The 21,082-nt window shown below is 42.9% G+C and overlaps 1 protein-coding gene across 2 annotated transcripts; it reads right to left on the reverse strand.

Moving 5' to 3' along the window:
- Positions 1 to 188: 188 nt before the first annotated feature.
- On the reverse strand, positions 189 to 21,082 carry rbm46 (RNA binding motif protein 46). 2 transcript variants are annotated; one of them, XM_036987135.1, is made up of 13 exons: positions 20,902 to 21,082; positions 19,746 to 19,790; positions 19,521 to 19,656; positions 19,321 to 19,424; positions 19,142 to 19,194; positions 16,361 to 16,490; positions 13,832 to 13,934; positions 11,966 to 12,047; positions 10,878 to 11,002; positions 10,509 to 10,642; positions 3,051 to 3,131; positions 2,732 to 2,815; positions 189 to 428 (listed from the first exon to the last, which is right to left on the reverse strand). In XM_036987135.1, exons 1-13 carry the CDS (start codon positions 21,044 to 21,046, stop codon positions 343 to 345), a joined length of 1,308 nt encoding a protein of 435 aa, XP_036843030.1. In that variant the 5' UTR covers positions 21,047 to 21,082; the 3' UTR covers positions 189 to 342. The 2 variants fall into 2 exon arrangements, with proteins under 2 accessions (XP_036843030.1, XP_036843031.1); XM_036987136.1 differs by lacking the exon at positions 189 to 428 and adding an exon at positions 467 to 549.

Here is a 21,082-nt window from a genome sequence, read left to right on the forward strand (position 1 = left end):
GCAGTAGTACTCTAGCAGAGTCACCGCTGAACTAAACTGACCTAGTAACAACATATATAGTATTATTACAGTATATTATATAGTATTATTAGTAGTAGAGGTAGTACTCAGGTAGAGCCCAGCTGTTCTTATAGCAGTAGTACTCTAGCAGAGTCACCGCTGAACTAAACTGACCTAGTAACAACATATATAGTATTATTACAGTATATTATATAGTATTATTAGTAGTAGAGGTAGTACTCAGGTAGAGCCCGGCTGTTCTTATAGCAGTAGTACTCTAGCAGAGACACCGCTGAACTAAACTGACCTAGTAACAACATATATAGTATTATTATAGTATTATTAGTAGTAGAGGTAGTACTCAGGTAGAGCCCAGCTGTTCTTATAGCAGTAGTACTCTAGCAGAGACACCGCTGAACTAAACTGACCTAGTAACAACATATATAGTATTATTATAGTATTATTAGTAGTAGAGGTAGTACTCAGGTAGAGCCTAAATGTTCTTATAGCAGTAGTACTCTAGCAGAGACACCGCTGAACTAAACTGACCTAGATTGATAATGGCGCCGGAGGGAATGGCTGCCGTTTTAACGGGCTCCTAACCAATTGTGCTACTTTGTGTTTTCCCCCCGTATTGTTTGTAACTTATTTAGTACATAGTGTTTCTGCCACCGTCTCTTATGACCAGAAAAGAGCTTCTGGACATCAGAACAGCCATTACTCACCTCGACCTGGACAAAGAAATGTTTCTTTAATGAGTCTGACGCAAAGGATATACTGTTGCTCCTGTATTTCAAAGCCTACCCTTCAAACTCAGTGCCTCTTTGATTGACATCGTGGGAAAATCAAAAGAGAATCAGCCAAGTACAGCTTGCTGTTGCTAGCTAATATGTCCTATTTAGCTAGCTTGCACTTGCTAGCTAATTTGTCCTATTTAGCTAGCTTGCTGTTGCTAGCTAATTTGTTCTGGGATATAAACATTGAGTTGTTATTTTACCTGAAATGCACAAGGTCCTCTACTCCACCAATTAATCCACACATAAAACGGTCAACCCGAATCGTTTCTAGTCATCTCTCCTCCTTCCAGGCTTTTTCATCTTTGAACTTATATGGTGATTGGCATCTAAACTTTCATGGTATTACTATACCGACCGGCAACACGGTTCTTCTTTCAATAACCCACGTGGGTATAACCAATGAGGAGATGGCACGTGGGTACCTGCTTCTATAAACCAATGAGGAGATTGGAGAGGCAGGACTTGCAGCGCGATCTGCGTCAGAAATAGAAAGGACTTCTATTTTAGCCCTTGGCAACGCAGATGCTCGTTGACGCACGCAAGCAGTGTGGGTGCAATAATTGAATAACATAGATTTCTACATTTATTTTGCAACGCTAGCGTGTGGTCAGCCTGTAAGTGTATGTAAACTTCCGACTTCAACTGTAGCCTCGTTACTTTAGTTTATTCAGTAGATATTTTCATAATTCTATTTTCCTAAAACTGCATTGTTGGTTGATAAGGGCTTGTAAGTAAGCTTTTTGCAGTAAGTAACCTGTTGTATTCGGCGCATGTGACAAATTAAAATGATTTAATTTATGAACAACATACAGAGCATTTGGAAAGTATTCAGACCCCTTGACTTTTTCCACATTTTGTGACGTTAAAGCCATATTCTAAAATGTATTAAATAGTTTTTTCCCCTCATTAATCTACACACAAATACCCCATAATGAAAGCAAAAACAGGTTTAGATTTTTTTGCAAATGTGTTATAAATAAAAACCTGAAATATCACATTTACATAAGTATTCAGACCCTTCGCTCAGTACTTCAGCACCTTTGGCAGCGATTGCAGCCTCGAGTCTTCTTGGGTACGACGTTACAAGCTTGGCACACCTGTATTTGGGGAGTTTCTTCCATTCTTCTCTGCAGATCCACAGCTATTTTCAGGTCTCTCCAAAGATGTTCGATCGGGTTCAAATCCTGGCTCTGGCTGGGTCACTCAAGTACATTCAGAGACTTGTTCCGAAGCCACTCCTGCGTTGTCTTGTCTGTGTGTTTCGGGTAATTGTGCTGTTGGAAGGTGAACTTTTGCCCCAGTCTGAGGTCCTGAGAGCTCTGTAGCAGGTTTTCATCAAGGATCTCTCTGTACTTTGCTCCGTTCATTTTCCCCTCGAGCCTAACAAGTCTCCCACTGAAAAAAATCCCCATAGCATCATGCTGCCACCACCATGCTTCACCGTAGAGATGGTATTGGCCAGGTGATGAGCGGTGCCTGGTTTCCTCCAGACATGACGCTTGGCATTCAGGCCAAGGGTCTGAATACTTACGTAAATAAGATGGGTTTTATTTTTTATAAATTAGCAAACATTTCTAAAAATATATATATATTTTTGCTTTGTCATTATAGAGTATTGTGTGTAGATTAATGATGATTTTACATTTTTTGTGAAAGGCTGTTTAAAGGCTGTGATGTAAACCATTTGGAAAAAGAGAAGAGGTCTGAATACTTTCTGAATGCACTGTATATAATATAATAATATCACAATCATAATATCATAATATAACATCATCATCACAATCATCATCAGCAGGTTTTATAAAAAAAATATATATATGGATTTCCTGATTCTGGAAATCTTTCAAACAGGATTTCTGGAAATCATGGGATTTTTTAAACCAAACTTTTGCAACCCTAATCCTCCTCATCATCATCATCGGTATCGAACGCACCTGGTTTGAGTGACAGCAGGCTGGCGGGGGAGAGACTGGAGCCAGCGAAGATGGGATACACACACCTCTCCACATCCCCTGTTCCTGTATAGAGATCATTATACATCATTTACACACACAACCTGTTCCTACAGACAGAACACCTTCATCATCATCATATATTACACACAACCTGTTTCTACAGACAGATCACCTTCATCATCATCATATATTACACACAACCTGTTTCTACAGACAGACCACCTTCATCATCATCATCATCATATATTACACACTCCCCCCCCCACCACGCACACTCCCTTCCCACAGACACACTGACCTGTTCCAACGTAGAGACTCCCCAGGCGAGGTGGCAGGCTGAGTGGTCGTAGAGGAGTCCCTACCTCCATCCCTCCTCCTCCTAAATACACCAATAAGTTTAGAGCATCAATGTGCACCACAGTTACTTCTTGATATTACAGTTACACCTACTATTACTACTGCTGTTACTACAACTACAACAAGTATTACTACTGCTGCTACTGTTTCTACTACTACTACTACTACTACTACTACTACAACTACTATTACTACTACTACTATTACTACTACTACTATTACTACTGCTGCTACTGTTTCTACTACTACTACTGCTGCTGCTACTACAACTACAACTACTACTAAAACTACTACAACTACTACTACACCTACTATTACTACTGCTGTTACTACAACTACAACAAGTATTACTACTGCTGCTACTGTTTCTACTACTACTACTACTACTACTACTACTACTACTACAACTACTATTACTACTACTACTATTACTACTACTATTACTACTGCTGCTACTGTTTCTACTACTACTACTGCTGCTGCTACTACAACTACAACTACTACTAAAACTACTACAACTACACCTACTATTACTACAGCTGCTACTGCTGTTACTACTACTACAACTACTATTACTACAACTACTACTACTATTACTACTGCTACAACTACTATTACTACTGCTGCTACTGCTATTACTACTACTACAACTACTATTACTACTACTACAACTAAAACTACTACAACTACTACTACACCTACTATTACTACAGCTGCTACTGTTACTACTACTACTGTTACTACTACTGCTACTACTAATGCTGTTACTACTACTGCTACTACTACTGTTACTACTACTACTACTACTGTTACTACTACTACAACTACTGTTACTACTACGACTACTACTGTTACTACTACTACAACTACTATTACTACTACTACAACTACTATTACTACTGCCGCTACTGCTGTTACTACTACTACAACTAGTATTACTACTACTACTACTACTACAACTACTACTACAACTACTACTAAAACTACTACAACTACTACTACACCTACTATTACTACAGCTGCTACTGTTACTACTACTACTGTTACTACTACTGCTACTACTAATGCTGTTACTACTACTGCTACTACTAATGCTGTTACTACTACTGCTACTACTACTACTGTTACGACTACTACAACTACTATTACTACTACTACAACTACTATTACTACTGCTGCTACTGCTGTTACTACTACTACAACTAGTATTACTACTACAACTACTACTAAAACTACTACAACTACTACTACACCTACTATTACTACAGCTGCTACTGTTACTACTACTACTGTTACTACTACTGCTACTATTACTACTACTACAACTACTATTATTACTGCTGCTACTGCTATTACTACTACTACAACTACTATTACTACTACTACTATTACTACTACTACAACGACTATTACTACTGTTGCTACTGCTATTACTACTACTGTTTCTACTACTACTACTACTGTTTCTACTACTACTACTACTACTGCTGTTAGTACTACTACTGCTTCTACTACTACCACTACTACTACCACTACTACTACTGCTGTTAGTACTACTACTACTGTTACTACTACCACTATTACTACTGCTTCGACTACTACCACTACTACTACTGCTTCTACTACTACCACTACTACTACTGCTGTTACTACTGCTGTTACTATTACTACTCCTACTACTGCTGTTACTACTACTACTGTTGCTGCTACTACTACTGTTACTGCTGTTACTACTACTGCTACTACTACTGCTGTTACTACTACTACCACTACTGTTTCTACTACTATTTCTACTACTACTACTGTTACTACTACTACTGCTACTACTGTTACTACTACTGTTGCTACTACTACTACTACTACTACTGGTGCTACTACTACTACTGTTTCTACTACTACTACTACTACTGCTGTTACTACTACTACTACTACTGCTGTTACTACTATTGTTGCTACTACTACTGTTACTACTACTACTGCTGTTACTACTACTACTGTTGCTACTACTACTACTACTGCTGTTACTACTGCTACTGCTGTTACTACTACTACTGCTACCACTGTTACTACTACTGTTGCTACTACTACTACTACTACTACTGTTGCTACTACTACTGTTTCTACTACTACTACTACTACTACTACTACTGCTGTTACTACTACTACTACTGCTGTTACTACTACTACTACTACTGCTGTTACTACTACTGTTGCTACTACTACTGTTACTACTACTACTGCTGTTACTACTACTACTGCTGTTACTAGTACTACTGTTGCTACTACTACTGCTGTTACTACTACTACTACTGTTACTACTACTACTACTGTTGCTACTACTACTGTTACTACTACTACTGTTACTACTACTACTGCTGTTACTACTACTACTGTTGCTACTACTACTACTGTTGCTACTACTACTACTGTTGCTACTACTACTGTTGCTACTACTACTACTGTTGTTACTACTACTGTTGTTACTACTACTACTGTTGCTACTACTACTACTACTGCTGTTACTACTACTACTGTTGCTACTACTACTACTGTTACTACTACTACTGTTGCTACTACTACTACTACTACTACTGTTGCTACTACTACTACTGCTGTTACTACTACTACTACTACTGTTGTTACTACTACTACTGTTGCTACTACTACTACTGTTGCTACTACTACTACTACTGTTGCTACTACTACTACTGTTGCTACTGCTACTACTACTACTGTTGCTACTACTACTACTGCTGTTACTACTACTACTACTACTACTGTTGTTACTACTACTACTGTTGCTACTACTACTACTACTGTTACTACTGCTACTGTTACTACTACTACTACTACTACTGTTACTACTACTACTACTGTTACTACTACTACTACTACTGTTGCTACTACTACTACTACTGTTGCTACTGCTACTACTGTTACTACTACTACTACTACTACTACTGTTACTACTACTACTGTTGCTACTACTACTACTGTTGCTACTGCTACTACTGTTACTACTACTACTACTACTACTACTACTACTGTTACTACTACTACTACTACTGTTGCTACTACTACTACTGTTGCTACTACTACTACTACTGTTACTACTACTACTACTACTGTTGCTCAGGGATGCAAACTTTTTAGTTGTCCTGAAACATCCCTTCTAGGGGGAAATGCAGGTTCTAACTAATTAAATATCAAAGAATATGATCTACATGATCAGTCTGTGTGTGTCAAATAACAAGTGCTTCATGTGAACCTAACTCACAGCTAAAAAACAAAATGTATAGAGGGTAATCCAATGTTATTTGTTGCCTAGACTTTACTGCAAATGACACTCAAGCCTTGAAAAAAAAAAACAATACACTAATATTGCAGTTAGCCATGACAGCCTTTATAATAGAACACGTGTTACCACGACAGCCTTTATAATAGAACACTTGTTACCATGACAGCCTTTATAATAGAAAACTTGTTACCACGACAGCCTTTATAATAGAACACTTGTTACCACGACAGCCTTTATAATAGAACACTTGTTACCACGACAGCCTTTATAATAGAACACTTGTTACCACGACAGCCTTTATAATAGAACACTTGTTACCACGACAGCCTTTATAACAGAACACTTGTTACCACGACAGCCTTTATAATAGAACACTTGTTACCACGACAACCTTTATAATAGAACACTTGTGACCTCACCACATCTAAATATTGCACTTGGGAGGAAAAAAAACAACATCTTAAGTATAAATAGAATGAAACAAACAGACATTTCTATTGGTGCTCTATTATAGTGACCACTATAGTAGACATAGATCAAGTGCGCAAGGCTACAACATTGTGTGCAAAAATAACATTCACTGAGTAAAAAAAAAAAAAAGAAATAATCCCCCCTTCACTCACGCACGTGTCACTGTCAAAGTTCAACACAACAAAAGCAATATCTTTGGGCTACACGGCCACATTATTACATTGTACACTTTCTGCCTGTGGACATCTGTTCTACAACGTGCCAGCAGAGCATGATACCCTTTGTTGGCATAAATGATTTCTTTCAGGCAGTGAGTAACACCTGCTATAACCCCTTTTTATCCACTTTATTGGGAAAAAAAAGTGAGAAAGAGGGAAAGTGTGTGGTGTTTCTTAAACCTAGTAGCATCCAGCTTAAACCAGGCCCAGCTCCAGATACACTCGTTTAAACAAGCAACGTCTCATTTTCACCCAATTCTCTCACTCTGAAAACTAACCACATACTGTAAAAGGGAAAAACATTAGTTCACAGATAGTAGTTTGTTCGTTAGCTCGTTAACATGTCACACAGATTGCCAGGGTCGAAGTCAACAACTTACACGTTATAACTTGAGGAACGGCAAGGAGTCGTATAACGTTACCGGTTAATATTATAACCGGTTCGGTTAGCTAGCTAACGTTAGCTAGCGTACTTCATAGCGTACTTCGTTAGCTGTCTGACTTTATTAGCCAGCTAATTTTTACACCATGAAGTCAATTCTTTGATCAGTAAAGTTGGCTTATGTTGCTCAACATTTCTCTGGCTAGCAAACGGATCGTTCGATCCAGCAAGCAAGATACTCAACAATGCTAACAAAACTTGTTCACCACACTTTCTCCCTCACTTCAAACTTTCCAAATGCCGATTTCATCTGGTTACAGCTCATGAAGTACTGCTTCATCACCTTCTCACCCCTCGTCTCCGTGGTCAGGCTTCTCATCAGGGGAGGGAAACTACCATACAACTCTCCAGCTGTCTTTCCAGAGCACGCTGATGCTGTAAAACTAACCAATCTCTTCTATCTTCAGTCGAGTGCTGCATTCTGTTGTTATGTGGACGACTGGCTGAGCCTCGGATACAGACAGTACAGCTCCAAAAGCGCATCATTCTTTTGCTTACAACCTGTAGTCATGGAAACCCCCTCTACTACTACTACTACTGTTGCTACTACTGTTACTACTGTTACTACTACTACTGTTGCTACTACTGTTACTACTGTTACTACTACTACTGTTACTAGTACTGTTGCTACTGCTACTCCTGTTACTACTACTACTACTACTACTACTACTACTGTTACTACTACTACTACTACTACTGTTGCTACTGCTACTACTGTTACTACTACTACTGTTACTACTACTACTGTTACTAGTACTGTTGCTACTGCTACTCCTGTTACTACTACTACTGTTACTACTACTACTACTACTGTTGCTACTGCTACTACTGTTACTACTACTACTGTTACTACTACTACTGTTACTACTACTACTGCTACTACTGTTACTACTACTACTACTGTTGCTACTACTACTACTGTTACTACTACTACTGTTACTACTACTCCTGTTACTACTGTTGCTACTGCTACTACTGTTGCTACTACTACTACTACTACTACTACTACTGTTACTACTACTACTGTTGCTACTGCTACTACTGTTACTACTACTACTACTACTACTACTACTACTGTTACTACTACTACTGTTGCTACTACTACTACTACTACTGCTACTGTTGCTACTACTACTACTGTTACTACTACTACTACTGTTACTACTACTACTACTGGTGCTACTACTACTGCTACTGTTGCTACTGCTACTGTTACTACTACTACTGTTACTACTACTACTACTACTACTGTTACTACTGTTGCTACTGCTACTACTGTTACTACTACTACTGTTACTACTACTACTACTGTTACTACTACTACTACTGTTACTACTACTACTACTGTTGCTACTGCTACTGTTGCTACTGCTACTACTGTTGCTACTACTACTACTACTACTGTTGCTACTGCTACTACTGTTACTACTACTACTACTACTACTACTGTTGCTACTACTACTACTACTGTTACTACTACTACTACTACTGTTGCTACTGCTACTACTGTTACTACTACTACTGTTACTACTACTACTACTACTGTTACTACTACTACTGTTACTACTACTACTACTACTACTGTTGCTACTGCTACTACTGTTGCTACTACTACTGTTGCTACTACTACTGTTACTACTACTACTACTACTACTACTACTGTTGCTACTGCTACTACTGTTACTACTACAACTACTACTGTTGCTACTGCTACTACTGTTACTACTACTACTGTTACTACTACAACTGTTACTACTACAACTGTTACTACTACTACTACTACTGTTACTACTACTACTGTTACTACTACTACTACTACTGTCACTACTACTACTGTTGCTACTGCTACTACTACTACTGTTACTACTACTACTGTTACTACTACTACCGCTGCTACTGTTAATGCTGCTACTGTTACTACTGCTACTGTTACTGCTGCTACTACTACTACTACTGTTACTACTGTTGCTACTGCTACTACTGTTACTACTACTACTGTTACTACTACTACTACTACTGTTACTACTACTACTGTTGCTACTGCTACTACTGTTACTACTACTACTGTTACTACTACTACTACTACTGTTACTGTTACTACTGTTACTGCTGCTACTGTTACTGCTGCTACTGCTGTTACTACGGTTACTGTTACTGCTGCTACTGTTACTGCTGCTACTGTTACTACTGCTACTGTTACTACTGCTACTGTTACTACTGTTACTGTTACTGCTGCTACTGTTACTGCTGTTACTGCTGCTACTGCTGCTACTGCTACTGTTACTGCTGTTACTGCTGCTACTGTTACTGTTACTGCTGCTACTGTTACTACTGTTACTGTTACTGCTGCTACTGTTACTGCTGCTACTGTTACTACTGCTACTGTTACTACTGTTACTGTTACTACTGCTACTGTTACTGCTGCTACTGTTACTACTGCTACTGTTACTACTGCTACTGTTACTACTGCTACTGTTACTACTGCTACTGTTACTACTGTTACTGTTACTGCTGCTACTGTTACTACTGTTACTGTTACTGCTGCTACTGTTACTGCTGCTACTGTTACTACTGCTACTGTTACTACTGCTACTGTTACTACTGCTACTGTTACTACTGTTACTGCTGCTACTGTTACTACTGTTACTGTTACTGCTGCTACTGTTACTACTGCTACTGTTACTACTGCTACTGTTACTACTGTTACTGTTACTGCTGCTACTGTTACTGCTGTTACTGTTACTACTGTTACTGTTACTGCTGCTACTGTTACTGCTGCTACTGTTACTACTGCTACTGTTACTACTGTTACTGCTGCTACTGTTACTGCTGCTACTGTTACTACTGTTACTACTGTTACTGCTGCTACTGTTACTGCTGCTACTGTTACAGCTGCTACTAATAATATCAGTAAAATGTCCTGTGTAAGTGGTCAGTTCATTCAAGGCCAATCGTCTGGGGTTTATTTACCTCCTCCCATCATGCTTCCATCCTCATGTCCCTGGAAGAGAAAACTCCCGGTGGAGGACACATCGCCGTAGGGACCCACAAGGTTACTGTTACCGACATAACCACGGTTACCGAACCGCCGACCGCCCTCTTTACTGAAGGAGGAAGAACATCACGTTATCTATTTTCACACAAACAGACAAACAAACACGGGTTGGAGCCGAGCAGTTCTAGAGGGTTAAGTGCCGCCTTGCTCAAGGGCACATCCCATTGGTGCTGGGAGTCGAACCGGCAACCCTTCGGTAAAGCTGACTCGCCTACCTTTCATCCGTTTGTGTTTTAACATTTGACTGTTTTTTAACATTTTAAATAAAAGTTTGCCGGTTTTACCTGACAGGCTTGGCGAGGGTGACCTCGATGGTGGCTCCGTCGATCAGCGCTCCGTTCATCAGGTGTAAAGCCGTCACTGCGTCCTCACGGGAGTGGTAGTGGACAAACGCATAGTCTGTCAATTTCTACAGGAGAACAGAAAAACACTATTGAAAACAGACAGAAATACTATTGAAAACAGACAGAAAAATACTATTGAAAACAGACAGAAATAATATTGAAAACAGACAGAAAAATACTATTGAAAACAGACAGAAATAATATTGAAAACAGACAGAAATACTATTGAAAACAGACAGAAATACTATTGAAAACAGACAGAAATACTATTGAAAACAGACAAAAATACTATTGAAAACAGACAAACATACTATTGAAAACAGACAGAAATACTATTGAAAACAGACAGAAATACTATTGAAAACAGACAGAAATAATATTGAAAACAGACAGAAATACTATTGAAAACAGACAGAAATACTATTGAAAAGACAGAAATACTATTGAAAACAGACAGAAATACTATTGAAAACAGACAAAAATACTATTGAAAACAGACAAACATACTATTGAAAACAGACAGAAAAGTGTCTTCTTGTTTTCACGTCACAAGAGGATGACAGAGCAATTTACCGGTTGACTGATATTGTCAGCCGATTTTGGCCTTTCAAAAGAGTATAGAGAGGAGGAAGAGAGGACTGATATTTTGGCCTTTCAAAAGAGTATAGAGAGGAGGAAGAGAGGACTGATATTTTGGCCTTTCAAAAGAGTATAGAGAGGAGGAAGAGAGGACTGATATTTTGGCCTTTCAAAAGAGTATATAGAGGAGGAAGAGAGGACTGATATTTTGCCAATTTATTTAGCAGTCCACATTGCTTTCAACCCAATCCCAAGATATCCCACCCTCAAAGGGAAGGATTGTATTGGCCATTTCAGAGATAACTCAGTATCTGGCTTTATTCTACTGATAAAAACAGGTCCATTTAAGGCAGTTTTGAGACCAAAATAAGGCCACAAATATTGATGAATAAAATTACTTTCAAGAATTCTGCAGTAACACTCAGACACACAGACGCATACACCAATACCTTGACTCTCTCCACAGTGCCAGGTTTGAATCTAGAGAACTCCTGTCTCAGTGTCTCTTCAGTAGTTGTCATCATCAGGTTTCTAAAAAAAAAGTTTATTTTATTGTCAAGTTGTCAACAGGTTGATCTGCCTATACTGATAGATAGACCTAGTGCACGGTTCTGTCTGGTGGCTGATCTGCCTATACTGATAGATAGACCTAGTGCACGGTTCTGTCTGGTGGCTGACCTGCCTATACTGATAGATAGACCTAGTGCACGGTTCTGTCTGGTGGCTGACCTGCCTATACTGATAGATAGACCTAGTGTACGGTTCTGTCTGGTGGCTGATCTGCCTATACTGATAGATAGACCTAGTGCACGGTTCTGTCTGGTGACTGACCTGCCTATACTGATAGATAGACCTAGTGCACGGTTCTGTCTGTCTGGTGACTGACCTGCCTATACTGATAGATAGACCTAGTGCACGGTTCTGTCTGGTGACTGACCTGCCTATACTGATAGATAGACCTAGTGCACGGTTCTGTCTGGTGACTGACCTGCCTATACTGATGGATAGACCTAGTGCACGGTTCTGCCTGGTGGCTGACCTGCCTATACTGATAGATAGACCTAGTGCACGGTTCTGTCTGTCTGGTGACTGACCTGCCTATACTGATAGATAGACCTAGTGCACGGTTCTGTCTGGTGACTGACCTGCCTATACTGATAGATAGACCTAGTGCACGGTTCTGTCTGTCTGGTGGCTGACCTGCCTATACTGATAGATAGACCTAGTGCACGGTTCTGACTGTCTGGTGTCTGACCTGCCTATACTGATACATAGACCTAGTGCACGGTTCTGTCTGTCTGTCTGGTGGCTGACCTGCCTATACTGATAGATAGACCTAGTGCACGGTTCTGTCTGTCTGGTGACTGACCTGCCTATACTGATAGATAGACCTAGTGCACGGTTCTGTCTGGTGGCTGATCTGCCTATACTGATAGATAGACCTAGTGCACGGTTCTGTCTGGTGGCTGACCTGCCTATACTGATAGATAGACCTAGTACACGGTTCTGTCTGGTGGCTGATCTGCCTATACTGATAGACAGACCTAGTGCACGGTTCTGTCTGTCTGGTGGCTGACCTGCCTATACTGTGCCCCTCTCCTCTCTCTCTCTCTCAATCCCTCGCTATCTTGCTACTAAAGATGTGAGTGTTTGTGTTCTCGGAAGTACGCCAACTAATCAGTCTCCTCCGTTCCAAAAAATATTGAATCTTAGGAGTCGATTCCTAGTGGAAGATGTTTTCTTTCAACTAAACGTCTTGGCAAGTCAAACTATACGAGGAGAGAGTGGTCTGCGTGCAGGGAGCTCGAGATTATTCGATTGACAGCTCCGGTCGCCTGGTGACGGACGTTACTCCTGCTTCAGAAGCGACATTATTTTACAGGTCGTAAAATGTCAGTTCGACGTTCTCCAGAGAAGGTCTCCTGTTTGCTATTTTAAAAAGCTACGGCGTATCCTTACAGACAAACAAACATGCCGTAGGCAATGCACTTTCAAGGGTAATTTATGACTGCGTGGGTAAATACGAGGGAAAGGGAGATATATATATATAGATACCTAGTCAGCTGTAGATCTGCACGCATTCAACTGAAATGGTGTCTGTTGGATTTAACCCAACCCTTCTAAATCAGAGGTTCTAAATCGACATCCACGCCACCGGGGGAAACAGTGGGTTAACGGCTCGCAGGCAGAAATTACAGATTTTTTTTTTTGCCTCGTCAGCTCAGTTACTGGCCCAACCCGCCATTTATTGCCTGTCGCTATCGGTTACGCATGCATAATAGGAACGTTATTCACACACACACACACACACACACCTGACGTAGAGCACTCTGACACGTAGCATAGTCTCCTCGTCAACATCCTTCTCTGGTTCGGCCCAGTCCACCTGGATAGTGTGGCCCCACAGCTGAAACGTACCTGGAGATACCCCCCCCCCAAAAAAATTCAGTTTTCTCCATTTAGTTTTATCAGGTTACAATTTGTCTTCTTACGTTTTCAAGATTTTGCTCTCAAAACCAAACATTTCTAGATAGAAAAAATAAATAAAAAATGGATGCTCTAATAAGTCCATTAGGATGCTTAAACCACATCAGGATACCCCATTTTGAGGTCTGGGAAAAATGGAAGGAACTTATATTTTCGGGTGTAACCTTTAATTCAACTGCTCGCCAGCCAGAGACCGTCGTGATTGAAGAGTTTTCAAAACAAATGGTCACTGGACTGATAAAAAAAACAACAATAACATGATATCATTCTGCCAGTTAGGTATTAGGCTACTTTGTAGTGAACATTTAATTCAGAAGGTTTTTGGAAAACCTTTGCATCTACCAGAAGACGGCTGTCATCAGCATCCTCGCTAACGTCTTAGCTATCCTCGCTAACGTCTTAGCTATCCTCGCTAACGTTTTAGCCGTCTTAGCTATCCTCGCTAACGTTTTAGCCGTCTTAGCTATCCTCGCTAACGTTTTAGCCGTCTTAGCTATCCTCGCTAACGTTTTAGCCGTCTTAGCTATCATCGCTAACGTCTTAGCCGTCTTAGCTATCCTCGCTAACGTCTTAGCCAGTCTTACCTATCCTCGCTAACGTTTTAGCCGTCTTAGCTATCCTCGCTAACGTCTTAGCCGTCTTAGCTATCCTCGCTAACGTCTACACAAAGTGGTAGACCAACCACACAGACATGAAGACGGCTGTCATCAGCATCCTCGCTAACGTCTACACAAAGTGGTAGACCGACCACACAGACGTGAGCATTCCCTCTCGCCGGTCCCGTTCTGTGAGCTTGTGTGGCCTACCACTTCTCGGCTGAGCCGTTGTTTCTCCTAGACGTTTCCACTTCACAATAACAGCACTTAGTGGACCGGGGCAGCTCTAAGCAGGGCAGAAATTTGATGAACTGACTTGTTGGGTAGGTGGCATCCTGTGACCTTTGCCGCGTTGAAAGTTGAAGGAAAATACAAATCACTAATGTCTTTTGTTCTTATGATAAACTTGGGCAAATTAACGTATGTAAAAAATAATAAGTTCAATATATTGTTGAATTCTGTTTTAATGTCTGGATTCCGTGATACCGACTGCGTTCCCAGCAATGCAGATTTATAGGGCCCTAGCTATGGCACCTATAAATCGATCCATGACACCAACATCACCCGATGTCACAGGAAGGCCAAAAAGATAATCAAGGACAACATCCACTAGACCCACTGCCTGTTCACCCCGCTATCGTCCAGCAGGAGAGGTCAGCACAGGTGCATCAAAGCTGGGACCGAGAGACTGAAAAACAGCTTCTATCTCAAGGCCATCAGACTGCTAGACAGCCATCACTAACATTGAGTGGCTGCTGCCAACATACTGACTCAAATCACTAGCCACTTTAAACAATGCCACTTTATATAATGTTTACATACCCTACATTACTCATCTCATATGTATATACTGTACTCTATACCATCTACTGCATCTTGCCTATGCCGTTCTGTACCATCACTCATTCATATATCTTTATGTACATATTCTTTATCCCTTAACACTTGTGTGTATAAGGTAGTTGTTGTGGAATTGTTAGCTAGATTACTTGTTGGTTATTACTGCATTGTCGGAACTAGAAGCACAAGCATTTCGCTACACTCGTATTAACATCTGCTAACCATGTGTATGTGACCAAAAATGTTTTGATATCAATTGTTTAGTTTTAGCCCCCTCTACAGTAACTCCGAGGTACTGCTACTACTATAACTGACTAAACTCCCAACAGCCCAACACCAGTCCTCTAGTCCCCCAACAGCCCAACTCCAGTCCTCTAGTTCCCCAACAGCCCAACTCCAGTCCTCTAGGGTTCCCCAACAACCCAACTCCAGTCCTTTAGTCCCCCAACAACCCAACTCCAGTCCTCTAGTCCCCCAACAGCCCAACTCTAGTCCTCTAGTCCCCCAACAGCCCAACTCCAGTCCTCTAGTCCCCCAACAGCCCAACTCCAGTCCTCTAGTTCCCCAACAGCCCAACTCCAGTCCTTTAGTCCCCCAACAGCCCAACTCCAGTCCTCTAGTCCCCCAACAGCCCAACTCCAGTCCTCTAGTCCCCCAACAGCCCAACTCCAGTCCTCCAGTCCCCCAACAACCCAAATCCAGTCCTCTAGTCCCCCAACAGCCCAATTCCAATCCTCTAGTCCCCCAACAGCCCAACTCCAGTCCTCTAGTCCCCCAACAACACACATTTATATTGTAACCCTGGACAAGTACACCTGGTATGACTTTCATTAGTACCATGGCGGCAACTTTGTAAGACTTGTAGAGTGTGCGTGTGTGTAAAATCCAATCAAAAGTGTATTGGTGTGTGTGTGTGTGTACCTGGTATTAGTTTCCTCCGTGCCATGGCAGCTGCTTTGTGAGAGTCGTACTCAACGAAGGCAAACCCTCTGTTCTTAGTCTTGTCTGTAGCGCTGGGATAAACTATGACGTCTACCACTCCTTCTGTCACCTAGACAACACACACACCGGTTGATACACTGTGTGACAAAGGGCATACATCTGAACCATTAGAACAAGGGGAAATTCCCTACCTCATTACGAGACCATGTGATCACACTAACCTTCCTCATGATGTCAGCCCTCCTCATGTCTGCTAGACGACAGCCCACTAACCTTCCTCATGATGTCAGCCCTCCTCATGTCTGCTAGACGACAGCCCACTAACCTTCCTCATGATGTCAGCCCTCCTCATGTCTGCTAGACGACAGCCCACTAACCTTCCTCATGATGTCAGCCCTCCTCATGTCTGCTAGACGACAGCCCACTAACCTTCCTCATGATGTCAGCCCTCCTCATGTCTGCTAGACGACAGCCCACTAACCTTCCTCATGATGTCAGCCCTCCTCATGTCTGCTAGACGACAGCCCACTAACCTTCCTCATGATGTCAGCCCTCCTCATGTCTGCTAGACGACAGCCCACTAACCTTCCTCATGATGTCAGCCCTCCTCATGTCTGCTAGACGACAGCCCACTAACCTTCCACATGATGTCAGCCCTCCTCATGTCTGCTAGACGACAGCCCACTAACCTTCCTCATGATGTCGGCCCTCCTCATGTCTGCTAGACGACAGCCCACTAACCTTCCTCATGATGTTAGCCCTCCTCATGTCTGCTAGACGACAGCCCACTAACCTTCCTCATGTCGGCCCTCCTCATGTCTGCTAGACGACAGCCCACTAACCTTCCTCATGATGTCAGCCCTCCTCATGTCTGCTAGACGACAGCCCACTAACCTTCCTCATGATGTCAGCCCTCCTCATGTCTGCTAGACGACAGCACACTAACCTTCCTCATGATGTCAGCCCTCCTCATGTCTGCTAGACGACAGCCCACTAACCTTCCACATGATGTCAGCCCTCCTCATGTCTGCTAGACGACAGCCCACTAACCTTCCTCATGATGTCAGCCCTCCTCATGTCTGCTAGACGACAGCCCACTAACCTTCCTCATGATGTCAGCCCTCCTCATGTCTGCTAGACGACAGCCCACTAACCTTCCTCATGATGTCAGCCCTCCTCATGTCTGCTAGACGACAGCCCACTAACCTTCCTCATGATGTCAGCCCTCCTCATGTCTGCTAGATGTGAGCACACTAACCTTCCTCATGATGTCAGCCCTCCTCATGTCTGCTAGACGACAGCCCACTAACCTTCCTCATGATGTCAGCCCTCCTCATGTCTGCTAGACGACAGCCCACTAACCTTCCTCATGATGTCGGCCCTCCTCATGTCTGCTAGATGTGAGCACACTAACCTTCCTCATGATGTCGGCCCTCCTCATGTCTGCTAGACGACAGCCCACTAACCTTCCTCATGATGTCAGCCCTCCTCATGTCTGCTAGACGACAGCCCACTAACCTTCCTCATGATGTCAGCCCTCCTCATGTCTGCTAGACGACAGCCCACTAACCTTCCACATGATGTCAGCCCTCCTCATGTCTGCTAGACGACAGCCCACTAACCTTCCTCATGATGTCAGCCCTCCTCATGTCTGCTAGACGACAGCACACTAACCTTCCTCATGATGTCAGCCCTCCTCATGTCTGCTAGACGACAGCCCACTAACCTTCCTCATGATGTCAGCCCTCCTCATGTCTGCTAGACGACAGCCCACTAACCTTCCACATGATGTCAGCCCTCCTCATGTCTGCTAGATGTGAGCACACTAACCTTCCACATGATGTTAGCCCTCCTCATGTCTGCTAGTCGACAGCCCACTAACCTTCCTCATGATGTCAGCCCTCCTCATGTCTGCTAGACGACAGCCCACTAACCTTCCTCATGATGTCAGCCCTCCTCATGTCTGCTAGACGACAGCCCACTAACCTTCCTCATGATGTCAGCCCTCCTCATGTCTGCTAGACGACAGCCCACTAACCTTCCTCATGTCGGCCCTCCTCATGTCTGCTAGACGACAGCCCACTAACCTTCCTCATGATGTCAGCCCTCCTCATGTCTGCTAGACGACAGCCCACTAACCTTCCTCATGATGTCAGCCCTCCTCATGTCTGCTAGACGACAGCACACTAACCTTCCACATGATGTCAGCCCTCCTCATGTCTGCTAGACGACAGCACACTAACCTTCCACATGATGTCAGCCCTCCTCATGTCTGCTAGACGACAGCCCACTAACCTTCCTCATGATGTCAGCCCTCCTCATGTCTGCTAGACGACAGCACACTAACCTTCCTCATGATGTCAGCCCTCCTCATGTCTGCTAGACGACAGCCCACTAACCTTCCTCATGTCGGCCCTCCTCATGTCTGCTAGACGACAGCCCACTAACCTTCCTCATGATGTCAGCCCTCCTCATGTCTGCTAGACGACAGCCCACTAACCTTCCTCATGATGTCAGCCCTCCTCATGTCTGCTAGACGACAGCCCACTAACCTTCCTCATGATGTCGGCCCTCCTCATGTCTGCTAGACGACAGCCCACTAACCTTCCTCATGATGTCAGCCCTCCTCATGTCTGCTAGATGTGAGCACACTAACCTTCCTCATGATGTCAGCCCTCCTCATGTCTGCTAGACGACAGCACACTAACCTTCCTCATGATGTCAGCCCTCCTCATGTCTGCTAGATGTGAGCACACTAACCTTCCTCATCTCCACTAGTATTTCCTCCTTCGTCTTGTCTTTGGGTATAGACCCTGTAAAACAGTCCTATCATTAGTAAATGGGCTATCTAAAATCTAAGACAACACATTTTAGTGATATTTTCCATTGCTGAAATAGACATACGAGTTCAGACAACATTGTGCTGAAGTCATTCCTACCTATGAACAATCTACAGTTGTCCAGACTGACACACACTCCTATAAACTTCCCTGGTCTGATCTCATGGTTGTCTAGGAGATGGATGGATCTCTGAGCTGCCTCTCTGTAATCACACACGCAGGAGGGGAGAATGATGAGAGAGGGATGAGAAGGGGAAGAGAGAGAGATGGAGACAGAGAGGGGGAGGGATAATCCCTACCTGGTAGTGTACATGACGAAAGCGTAGCCCCGGTTCTCTCCACTAAACTCCATCATCAGTCTGAACTCGTAGATTCTCCCAGCTCTCTCAAACACGGGCACCAACTCATCCTCATACATGTCCCTGGGGATCTTACCTTAAGAGACCACACCCACAAAGATTCTCTTATCGTCATTATACTCTTACACTGACGCGTGTGGAAGTAGATTACACGTGGTTCCTTACCTACAAACACCTCACACCCTCGTGGGGGAGGAGGGCCATCCCAACCTGGGGAGAAGGAGGAAAGGGAAAAAGAGAGAGAGAGGATAAGGAGAGAGAGAATGATGAAAGAGAGAGAGAGAAAGAGGAGGAATGAGGAGAGGAGGCAGAGAGAGTATAATGAGAGAGAATGATGAAAGAGAGAGAGAGGAGGAATGAGGAGAGAGGAGGCAGAGAAAGGATAATGAGAGAGAGGAGAGAGAGGATGATGAGAGAGGAGAGAGAGACGAGGAATGAGGAGAGAGGATAATGAGAGAGAGAGGAGAGAGGCAGAGAGGGGAGGAATGAGGAGAGAGGAGGCAGAGAAAGGATAATGAGAGAGAGGAGAGAGAGGATGATGAGAGAGGAGAGAGAGAGCAAGAGAGAGAGGAGGAATGAGGAGAGAGGCAGAGAGGGGAGGAATGAGGAGAGAGAGGAGAGAGGCAGAGAGGGGAGGAATGAGGAGAGAGGAGGCAGAGAGAGGATAATGAGAGAGTAGAGAGAGGATAATGAGAGAGGAGAGAGCGACAGGATGATGAGAGAGAGAAATCGTTGAAGTTCATCACACCTGTATTAATCATTCATAATCTAATTACTATTATTAATGGGAAGGTGCAGAGTTTACATCCCTTCAATGCCAGTAGATATGGAGCCTGAAAGCCTAGCCGAGAGAGCCTCCCTCCTTAGCGTGAGTGAAGTGAGTTCTGAACAACTGAGTGAATTTATGCATCTTAGCAGTTTTCACATACAAACTCAAAATGATATATTCTTCCCAAAAATAACAAGATTCCAGGTAAATATGAATATTTGGGGAAATCGTTCTTCTTGCAAAAGCATGCAACGGTTTTAATCCAACGATTATATTAATCTGACTATCCACATGAGTCGCGTTATTGCATGTAACCGTACTCTCTTACACACACACAATTGGTACTACCTTCTCTCTGTCTCTTTCTCTCTCTCAATTCTCTGTCTCTCTCTTTCTCTCAGACATACTAGCTGAATTCAACCACAGTTGTTAACTTACACACTGTCTCTCTCTCTGTCACACACACACACACACAAACACATACACGCACACACACATACATACACACACCCAAACACACACACACACACACACACAACGTTAAACCCACACCTGGAGGCGGGCCACCGAACTTCCTCTGTCCGTTCTCCTGTACCATGCTGTATCCCGTGGTCTCCATCAGCGCTAGAAGCGCAGCCTCATTCGGGCTCTCCGTCCTCCCGTCGTCCCCGGTCACACTACCGCCGTCTCCGTCCATATGGTCAGCTAACGTCGGACGCTCGGTCTGTGTGGA

Source organism: Oncorhynchus mykiss, chromosome 9 (genome assembly GCF_013265735.2).
Source record: "Oncorhynchus mykiss isolate Arlee chromosome 9, USDA_OmykA_1.1, whole genome shotgun sequence".
In the NCBI taxonomy this organism is placed as follows: domain Eukaryota; kingdom Metazoa; phylum Chordata; class Actinopteri; order Salmoniformes; family Salmonidae; genus Oncorhynchus; species Oncorhynchus mykiss.